The sequence below is a fragment of the Triticum dicoccoides genome, chromosome 3B (assembly GCF_002162155.2).
Source record: "Triticum dicoccoides isolate Atlit2015 ecotype Zavitan chromosome 3B, WEW_v2.0, whole genome shotgun sequence".
In the NCBI taxonomy this organism is placed as follows: domain Eukaryota; kingdom Viridiplantae; phylum Streptophyta; class Magnoliopsida; order Poales; family Poaceae; genus Triticum; species Triticum dicoccoides.
The window spans coordinates 219433985-219444644 of NC_041385.1; the positions used below are offsets into that span (position 1 = coordinate 219433985).

At 42.7% G+C, this 10660-nt stretch overlaps 1 protein-coding gene across 23 annotated transcripts; it reads left to right on the forward strand.

The window, feature by feature from the left end:
- The first annotated feature begins 845 nt into the window (after positions 1–845).
- On the forward strand, positions 846–10435 carry LOC119275587. Of its 23 annotated transcripts, XR_005135773.1 has the most exons (12): positions 855–1511; positions 1632–1694; positions 2628–3134; positions 3255–3294; positions 3411–5848; positions 6475–6614; positions 8743–8801; positions 8900–8990; positions 9325–9383; positions 9482–9572; positions 9906–9964; positions 10064–10435. XR_005135773.1 is itself a non-coding variant. In XM_037556456.1 (5 exons), the coding sequence occupies exons 1-5, from the start codon at positions 1242–1244 to the stop codon at positions 3352–3354; spliced, it is 612 nt and encodes a 203-aa protein (XP_037412353.1). In that variant the 5' UTR covers positions 846–1241; the 3' UTR covers positions 3355–3661. The 23 variants fall into 23 exon arrangements, 1 of the variants encoding a protein (XP_037412353.1); XR_005135770.1 differs by having other exon boundaries at positions 2628–3294; XR_005135771.1 differs by having other exon boundaries at positions 3255–5848.
- Positions 10436–10660: the final 225 nt, after the last annotated feature.

Here is a 10660-nt window from a genome sequence, read left to right on the forward strand (position 1 = left end):
GTGGAGATGGAGCTGTCGCAGAGCATGTAGGCGGAGGAGCCGAGGCGGGCCACCGTGTCCCCACCCATTGGGGACATCCCCGTGTGTTGGAAAGGCTTTCGCAAGTCCGACGCCGATCAGCCCCCCACCGCCCTCCTCCCCGCCGCTCTCATCCTGAAAGCTCATTGCGCGGCCGCGGGATCAGATCCGTCCTATTCTTCTCCACGTCCTCTTCTCTCTGTTTCCAGCAGGAGATCATTGAGTGGCTCAGCGCCGATTTAGCAGCCCTCGTCTGAAGCCATGTCGTGCTCATCCCCTTGATTGATGGGACAGCCGGCGGCACCTCTAGCAATGGGGAGGCGGCGACCCACGAATCCCGTGGCTTCGGCGGCGCGAGGCGGCAGCAAAGGGCGCGGCCGCGGCAGGCGGCAAAGGGCGCAGTGGGGCGGCTCCTATGGCTAACGGCGGCACGAGGCTGCGAGAAGGGCGCAGCTGCGGGAGGCGAATGTCGCAGGAGGAGGAGGTCATGGGGGAGGCGAACGGCGCAGGAGGAGGAGGTCGTGCGGTCGTGCGGGGCAACTAGTTTGTTTTTTAACTGCGGGGCAGGTTAGCGATCGATGGATTAGCTTAATACGTGGTTGGTAGCGTTAAACACCGGAGAATTAAGGGCCATTAGATCTTGATGATGGATGGGTGTGATTGTTTGGATCTGCCCCTCTCTTTCTTTTATAGTGGTAGTAGATGCAGCAGTTAGTAGTCTCCGTCGGTCAATTTTCGTCCCCCACCTTCGTTCAGTTTTTTTCGTAGGTTAATCTTTCGTAGATTTTTTTTCGCCCATCTCCGACCATCCCGTGCAAAACCAAAAACCAGGGCGGGGGAATTTGTCGCCGAGCGATTCCTCCTGACGTTCGCCCCCGCCGCACAGAACGAGGCTTCCTCCCTCCCTCGAACGCTAGCAACCCCGCTCCTCCTTCGCCGCCTCCGAGATCGAGAGTAGCTGCCGCCGCCGCCCCGCCCCCCGCCATCCGCCTCTCGCGTCGGCCGCCACTAGCGCGGCTCCACCCCTGTCTCCCCCATTCATCCCCAGTACCTCCTCGTCGTTCCCCCCTGCGTGCGCCCCTGCGGCTAACCCTAGCCGCCAAATCGTGTTGCGGAGAGGGGCGGCCGCGTCGCTGAGGGTGTGGACCGGCTTGGGCGTCGCGGAGCCAACTCCACCCCATCCCATCCCACGCAGCCATCCCATCCCATCACCGTGATGGCCAATGCGCGGGCTTCGGTGGGGCTGGCGTGGATCTGGCAGATGGCAGCCAGATCATGTGCACGACGGGCGGCTCTGGCGAGTCGGAGGGACGGCGGCTGAGCTTCTTCATGGCCTGCTGTGGTTCCAGGGAGAGAGAGCCTCGACAGTGAACCTCCGGTGGCGACGGCACCAACACGAGCCTACCGGCGGCGGCGGCGGCGGCGGCTCGGAGCTGCGGGAGCTCAAGCGTTTGGATACGATTGAATCACAGACCAAAGGTTGTGCACAGTGGGTACGTTTTCATCGCAAACAAACCTATCCTTACCAAATATTGGCATGATTTATCCCGTTGTTGGCTAGATCTGAAGTATTACCTACCAAATCAATGATTCTTTGTGTTTTTGTATTGCAGATGGACTAAGTTCCTGCTTTAAAATGGTGACTGCATTTAGAGCTGGAATTTGTGCTTGGTCAGGTATGGTGTCTTTGTAACTACATCAGGTTCCTGCTTACAAATGTTTGCACTTGTTTAATACTAACTCCATCCAAAAATACTTGTCATCAAAATGGACAAAAAGGGATGTATCTAGAACTAAAATACATCTAGATACATCCCCTTTTATTCATTTTGATGACAAGTATTTCCGGACGGAGGGAGTAGAAAACTGCATCAGGAGTTGGAATAGGCGTTGTTGGTTCAGTGAGTGTGGTAGCAATAAAAAAAAGCATTAGGTGCAACTGGCTCGACAACTGTCGCTTGGTTGACTGCTGCTGCAGTAGGGCTGCTGCTGCTGGTAGGTCAACTGCTAAAAAAGGGTGCTGCTAAGGATGGAGTAACTACTGCTCATCGTTTAGTACAAGATTTGTAGAAAGTTCTGCTTCAGCAAGAACCTTTCGGATCGACTACAGTATGAAAAATTCCTCTTTCTTGAATGGTTATGGCTTACATGAAAAAAAGGATTCTCTTTTCCTTTTGTTTTCATGTTGATCAAGCATTCAATACATGCACCGAGAGCAACATAATTGCCTTACTGTTTTGTTATTTGGCTAAACCAAAGTTCAGCTACACTTGAGTTAGAGCTCAGTATTCAAAATCAGATGGGACTGGCAATCTGACATAAAAGACCAGGACCTTAGTTGCCAGTGATTGTAACCTGATGTCTAGGTAGCATTTAAGCCTTTGGCTTTTCCTAAACAAAACATGTGTCTATGTGGCTAGAGTTCAAATCTAACATTCTTAAGGAGTTGCTCCCCACTTCTACCTATTCTCTCAACATGCACACTATCCACATCATCAATACTAAATAGGAGCAACCCACTAACTCATTTCTCTAAACATGCAGCCCTCCCACCTCACCAAGCTGCCACATCATCATTTATTTTGATAATATTTTTTTACCCATCACAGAATACTATTCTGCCATGTCAGCAACGAGCGGTTCAAAGCATATGGGTCCAATGATGTTCACCCCTTCCTCTGCTCTCCCCTATTCATCTTCTGGGGTTCCACTTAGGAAACTGATCGAAAAGGTATTGATGGATTCCATTCAGCTTCTTAGTCTAGGGCAGTAATTTTTCGTATAATGGTTCCCTTCATTTCCCACAGTATATAAATCACCACAATCGCCACTCAAACTCGCCCTCGAGTCCTCACATCTTACGATTCCCTTTTACGTCCTTGGCCTTCCTGTTTGGATCCCTCAAGTGGCTGATGGGTCGGATGGTGTGTTACCCGGCGATCGCGGCTTCTGGCGTCATCTACATATTTTCCAGAGTTTATACAAAACCGCATGAGAAAAGATCCCATCAAGTAGTACTCAGTCGGCTGTCTCTCTCCACTGTAGAGTCAGCGGGATGGATCGGAGGAACTAGCCAGCGTCAACCAGGCAAAGGTACTCATGGAGGTGGAGAACGAGTAAGGCCGGAGGCTCTCCGCTCACGTCTCTTCTCTCCACTGTAGCATGCGCATGTCTCTTCTCTCTGCAGACCTCCTATTACATAGGCAGTACCAGATCTGAATTGTTTGCTGTCTCAGATGGTTTATTCAGAAGTTCGGATGTCTCTCTATCCTTCAGGTCTCGGGCCGGCCTTCTGCACAATCGCGGAGTCCTGGTTCTTTCATTCCTTTTGTGTGAATCTGAGAGTTTCAATTCCCATAATGTAACTAGGAAATTTCTTATGATTTCTGCAGATCATATGGATTTTAGGTGGCTAATTTTTTTAGGTCCAAGTCTCTGCTTGGAACTGAGAGTTGTACTGGTTTCTGAAGCTTATGTTGTACTGGTCTTCTCTGCTCTTTTAGGATCACTACATATTTTTTGTGAGGGATTCACATGGCTAAATGTTAACCATATCTATTGCAGCATTTGAGGACAAATTCTGCATCGTACTTTACCGATTGCTATGACCAGTTCAGATATCAACATGAATTTTCTTTATTTCTGTTATTCTGTATGGTCATATATCATGTAGTCTCAAATTCTGAAGGCCTTTTAAGGCACTAGCTCCATTAATCTTATATAATGTCTATTAATCTTTTTGGACACACTCAATCGCTCTGGTTTCTTCCTGATGTCTTTTGTTTCTATGGTTAACACTGAAGCAGGCTAAATTTAAGAGTTGGTTAACAAGTTTATTAAGTGAGGGTGTATCTTCACCTTTTGAGATTCAGAATAGAGATATTCCTGCTTGAACAGGAGCATCGTCGGTAATGAAAATTATGTCTTCGCTCTGCTCTTTCTATACGTAAATGAACTCAGCTATGCATCACATATACTTCAGTTATGAATTATATTATCATAAACGTGTATTTAATATCTCAATGTCCCTGGTTGTTTCAGAATAAAATAGGTGTTGTTCATCGTGGTCCTGAAATACACAGTTTATCTATATAATTATTGTGATGGACTGAAATATGTGATTGTTGATATATAGCTAAACTCATGTTGATCTCTATTTTTATTCGTTTGAATCATGTTGTTTTGACATGTCTATTTTGGTCTTCACTTTAGATCTTGCGGTGTGCTACCCATATGAAAAATTAGATCTAAAGATATTATCATCATCGTCCTTACATAAATAGTTCATACGGGACAGGCATGTTTCCATCTATTATTTCGGGTTTATTTTGCCTCCTAAGTTGGTTACAATCGTTTTCTATAATACGATATGCGAACACTTCTTCTACATGCTTCAGTCATTTTCATGAAAGAGACCACGAAGTTATTGGATTAAAACAATGTTTCTTTCTATATGCAAGTGCGAAGTGCAGTTTAGTGGATGAACCAACCCATAAATCTGTCGGGGAATACGTACATATATTTCGGACTCAATATTAAGAAATTGTCAACACATACCTCATTTCCACACGTTTGTGCAACAATGTTTCTTATAAATAGAATATGTTAATATATATATATACCTTTTTGTTCCCAGAGATGTCCCACAGCAACGCGTGGGGTATCATCTAGTATGATATATTTTAGTGCGTGAAATATATTGCCTGAATTATCTGACATCCGAAGCTATGTACACGTTCTGCAGAATTAGGAAACCATGAAATGTCCTGTTGTTTGAGGTTGCCCCCATTTGCAACTGGACGTTCTGTGTGTGATGCAATTTGCATGTTGTTTTCAGTGCAGCGAGTTCCAGCTGCTTTGTGACAACAAGCACAGGCGAGCGAACCTACCGTTGAGGTGGGTCGCGCAGTAGAGCAAATGGCAGAGGTGCCCCAAGCACAAGATCTACGTTGACCGAAAGGATGGCTGCACCTTCATTGCTTGAAGATAACTACTACTTTGTTGGGTTTTCCTAAACTGGAATGGCGTACGTTGGACTCTAAATCGATTGAGTGCCACGGATAAACGCAGCAGTATTATCCGTATAATGAAAGGTATGGAAGGGCAATGACGAGCCTTTTTGTTTTAGCATCCTATCACTTAAGATTGATATGAAAATTATGAACAATGTTTCAGATTTCATTGTCCGAATGCGAATAACATGGCAACCTAGGTACTATCAGTAGTCAATGGGAATTAATGTTCAGGCCGAAGGCCACATGTTCTACTTTGTTCTGTCCCCTATTTGGCTTTCATAATCCGATTTTAGCATTAGGTGATTGACCAATATTATATAGTTATTAGAAGCTCAATACGTAATTTAATGTGGTTTCAGGGTCAAATGTCTTCCTGGCCTAAAATTAATAGAACATTTGATTGGCTATGTTTCTATAAACTGTTGGAGGACAGACATGTGTACGTACTGTTTGACTCATAGCCAATAGAAGATAAATGGCTAATCTAGGCTAAGAGTTGTACTGGATCTTCAGTGTGGAACAATACTGTCATTTCTTCTTACTTGCGAGCATTCTTCCTTGAGATCATTCTGGTTTCTATAACACCTGTAGTGAAGTTTCTGGACAAATCCAACTACAAATTCTGGGAACGAGTTAAATATTCGACCAATATAACATCCATGCTGAACTAGCTACCTATCCTGCACATGGAACACATCGTCAAGTCAAGCGAGTAAAGAAACTATTTCAAGACATGTTAGTTCACCAATCTCGTGTATTCAGGTTATCATAAGAAGAAGCAATTAGACATTGAATCTTTGCGTCACCAATCCCAGGTATTCATTCACAGGTTGTTTCTCTTGTAATTAAAAAAATGTGCAAATATGATGCTATTATTTGGTTCCTAATATCATGGTATTATTTGGTTCCTAATATGATGCTTCATTGTCTATGCAGTAGTTATCTTCAAGCAGGCTCATATAAGTAACTCTGCTTTATTGTATAGCTTTTCATGTTTGGAATCAGATTGGGAATACTATTTACCGCACCAAATTAACTTGTAAAGGTTTGGATTAGAAATAGAAATTAATTCAGAATGACAAACGTTAGTTTCTTGAACTGGTATTATTGAATTATATCAAACCAACGGTACATATCGGGTATTATTGAATTATATCAAACCAACGGTACATATCATAGCTCATGATTGGTATAGCAGATTTCAGACATGATGGTGAATAAAAGTTCACAGTGTAGGTACCTCTGATTTCTTAAATGATTATCTGTCAACAAAATTGTTCGATGTTAAGGCAGTGGTTGCTGAGACGAGGTGATTTAAATGTGTAGTTTTGTGTTTTTGTTATAATGATACATGAGATAGGAATGGCGATCCCTACATATTTGAGTTAATCCTTCAAAAAAAGTCTTAGCCTCTGCTGATACCAATGGTCATTCTGTGCAGGAAAAAAATCCCGATATGGTAGAGGACTGACGATTTCCTAACAATGGGGGCTTAACTTAGTATTATGCATGAAGCATCAATACGGAAAAGCCATGGAGAGACAATTTATAATTATCATAAAGGCACCACCGATGTCCTAGGTAACTATTTTCCTTATAATACTTTGTGCAGTATCTAGATACTATTTCGACAATATATGTATAAAATAGACAAAGACGACACTTTCTAATGTCCGGCTACATCTGTCTTCTTGCCTGCAGTCGTCTTTCGTGTCTGCACAATGTCAATACGAATATAAATAACTTTGAAATCTGATCTTTTTCTGATGATAACACAACTTACGCTGATTTCCATAATGAACAGAGAATAGAAAAAGTGTTGTTGCGGCCATGACTTGAATAACAAACCAAATTCACAAGGTCGGTACTGGACTATTGGTAATATATATTCTTTTGGCAGGGATTTAGAAATACTTCACATCTCTTTTTAGTGGATTTTGTGATAGGAGTGAGAGTTGAGAGTGAGCGGGTTGGAGGCTGTGGTTGATTTGTTCAGTTACGAATGTGAGCGGAATATTTTCCCTACTTAAGAAAAAGTGGCAAATTGGATAAGGCAGTCATATTTTTTTGATCAGGTCATACAATACATTTTTTAGGATAGAAGGGTAAATGCATTAGTTTGTTTTTTTAATAGTTAATAACAGACGCGGTGGCGTATTAGTTGCATCCCCAACAACAGCCATCATATTTTTGTTTTGTGGTAATGCATGACATTCAACTGTATGTTACAACATGGCAATGCCTCATGAGACATCGAATTTGCCTTCTTTGCTTGGGGTCGTCATGGGCGGCGCACGCCTCCTCCGCCTTGATGGTCGTGGCGGATCGGCACGAACACAGGAGGAGGGGATCATGGCGGAGAGCAAGCGGTTGGTGGGGGCACTCCTCCTTGGTGGTCCGTGGGGAAGTATGGTATGAAGGGAAGAGGGCGCCAGGACGAAAGTGAGGTGAGTCTCATCCGGTTATAAAGTAGAGGGCTCCAGCGAGAAATATTAGGCTATGGTGGGAAACTGAGCTGGAAGGAGAGAGGGTCCGACATGAGGGAAGGGTGCCTCATGGATAGTTCGGACAACGACATTGCTCCCCATATATGAGATGGATTTGGGGCAGCCTGTACTAAACCCGGGCAAACGTCGGGCCGGGCCGGGTTTCGGGCCGGGCCGGGTTTCGGGCCGGGCTTGTAAAAGCCCGACCTTCATTTCTCAAGCCCGAGCCCAGCCCGAAGCCTAAAATACTCCCTGTTTTCAAGCCCGAGCCCGGCCCAAAATCAAGCCCGAAGCCCGAAAGCCAGGCCCGAATGCTGTTTTTTAGTACGCGCACGTGCAAGCCCGGCCCGAAGCCCGAAAGCCCGGCCTGAAATACAGAAAAATTGAAGCTCGAGCCCGGCCCGAATTATCTTTTGGGCTGCAAAACAAAGCCCGAGCCTGGCCTGAATGTCAAGCCCGACCTGGCCCGGCCCGGGTCGTCGGGCCGGGCTGCCCATGCCCGGGTTTAGCCCGGACTGTCCAGTCGGTTGAGTTTTGAGACCGTTGGGCGCCCATTTGAAGTCCGAACATGCCCGGACGTACGAGGAAGAAATGAGCTTCGACCATAGAGGTGACCTTAATCATTTATTTGATTCATTTATATACATTATAGCCCGTAGCAACGCACGGGCATTCTACTAGTTAAACATAAAATTGAACCAGTAAAACAGAATATAAGGTTAAAGTAAATTATAATGTCATTCCAATCTAAGTAGAATATAATTTTGTTGAAGAACAATAACATATTCGACAAGAAAAATTAAACGAATATACACCAAAATTACTTCACCCCATATATGAGATATTTGGTAATTACGCTCCAAAAATATCATAGTTTTTCTACATGCTTGGAGGCTTATAAAGTTATTGAACTGATGAATTTCTTCTTTGTGTCTAAATCATCTTGAACCGCTTTTTTGTAGCTAAATTGCTAGGTGTTGTGTTTAGATGCACATGCCACGGGTGAACTACTTCTTTATATATGAATTGTTTATGCTAAAAATTAAGATACGATACTGTGATACTAATATTTGACGTATCAGAATTGTTTAACTCAATAGCAAAATATTGCAATAACACATGCAAAAAAAACATTGCCTAAATCACAATAAAACAATCATTTTTTGTTGGTCATATGCTATATTTTTCTAAGAATAAAACAAATCTTCACTCTTATTTTTCAGCTCGACCCACTAGCGCCCGTCACCAAAGTACAAGGAGTTGGACTCGGAGTCCCTATTGTGTGCGACACAAACTCTACACTTTTCTCTGTTATATTAGCCAAAGATGGGGGATATTTGGACAACACTTCTAATATTTTTTTTGTTTCTCATGTGGCAGTGTGAAGGATTTTAAGGATTTTGTTGATGTCGTCATGTCTGGTGATGGGTCATGAGGGGAGGAGGAGGTCCTGGGCCATTCGATTAGTGAAGTGAGGCTTATAAAGTTATTGAACTGATGAATTTCTTCTTTGTGTCTAAATCATCTTGAACCGCTTTTTTGTAGCTAAATTGCTAGGTGTTGTGTTTAGATGCACATGCCACGGGTGAACTACTTTTTTTATATATGAATTGTTTATGCTAAAAATTAAGATACGATATTGTGATACTAATATTTGACGTATCAGAATTGTTTAACTCAATAGCAAAAAATTGCAATAACACATGCAATTTTTTTTGCCTAAATCACAATAAAACAATCATTATTTGTTGGTCATATGCTATATTTTTCTAAGAATAAAACAAATCTTCACTCTTATTTTTCAGCTCGACCCACTAGCGCCCGTCACCAAAGTACAAGGAGTTGGACTCGGAGTCCCTATTGTGTGCGACACAAACTCTACACTTTTCTCTGTTATATTAGCCAAAGATGGGGGATATTTGGACAACACTTCTAATATTTTTTTTGTTTCTCATGTGGCAGTGTGAAGGATTTTAAGGATTTTGTTGATGTCGTCATGTCTGGTGATGGGTCATGAGGGGAGGAGGAGGTCCTGGGCCATTCGATTAGTGAAGTGAGGCTTATAAAGTTATTGAACTGATGAATTTCTTCTTTGTGTCTAAATCATCTTGAACCGCTTTTTTGTAGCTAAATTGCTAGGTGTTGTGTTTAGATGCACATGCCACGGGTGAACTACTTCTTTATATATGAATTGTTTATGCTAAAAATTAAGATACGATATTGTGATACTAATATTTGACGTATCAGAATTGTTTAACTCAATAGCAAAAAATTGCAATAACACATGCAATTTTTTTTGCCTAAATCACAATAAAACAATCATTATTTGTTGGTCATATGCTATATTTTTCTAAGAATAAAACAAATCTTCACTCTTATTTTTCAGCTCGACCCACTAGCGCCCGTCACCAAAGTACAAGGAGTTGGACTTGGAGTCCCTATTGTGTGCGACACAAACTCTACACTTTTCTCTGTTATATTAGCCAAAGATGGGGGATATTTGGACAACACTTCTAATATTTTTTTTTGTTTCTCATGTGGCAGTGTGAAGGATTTTAAGGATTTTGTTGATGTCGTCATGTCTGGTGATGGGTCATGAGGGGAGGAGGAGGTCCTAGGCCATTCGATTAGTGAAGTGAGGTTTTTTGCTTTCCGTTGCAACGCACGGGCATTTGTGCTAGTATCAAGACAATATAAGTATTGACGAAAATAAATGGAAGGTATAGTTATCATTGGGGATTTGAAACAATTATATGTGCACAAATTGTGTCAGCACAAGGAAACAAATCACACTGATGGCTGCATATTATCCTGCAAGGACTTGGCTTGTACTAAATTACGAGTGCCATGAAGCATATGTACGTCATCGCTCATCTTTCAGAATGTTATTGATGCTTCTAGAATTTGAATAAACAATATCGTTTGAGTTTCTTATACACAGGATGTCATATTACTTCACATCCATCAGTTAGAGAACAACCTATAATTAATCAACAAAGTTCATGGATCCAACACCGACATGGTCTACACAAATAGTACCTTAGATAACATATTAACATGGTCTGAGAGAGCACTTTCATTGGTGGTGGTGTGTCACCAAAACATCTTGACTTGTTCAGTCGTGTAAAAAATTCCGAACAT

What these genes read in the sequence shown, in the direction of transcription:
- LOC119275587 (XM_037556456.1), top strand. Translation starts at nt 1,242, where the DNA reads ATGCGCGGGCTTCGGTGGGGCTGGCGTGGATCTGGCAGATGGCAGCCA. An exon ending in GATTGAATCACAGACCAAAG is followed by an intron (nt 1,498 to 1,631) that starts GTTGTGCACAGT and finishes TTTGTATTGCAG; the next exon opens with ATGGACTAAGTTCCTGCTTT. An exon ending in TTAGGAAACTGATCGAAAAG is followed by an intron (nt 2,750 to 3,063) that starts GTATTGATGGAT and finishes TCTCCACTGTAG; the next exon opens with AGTCAGCGGGATGGATCGGA.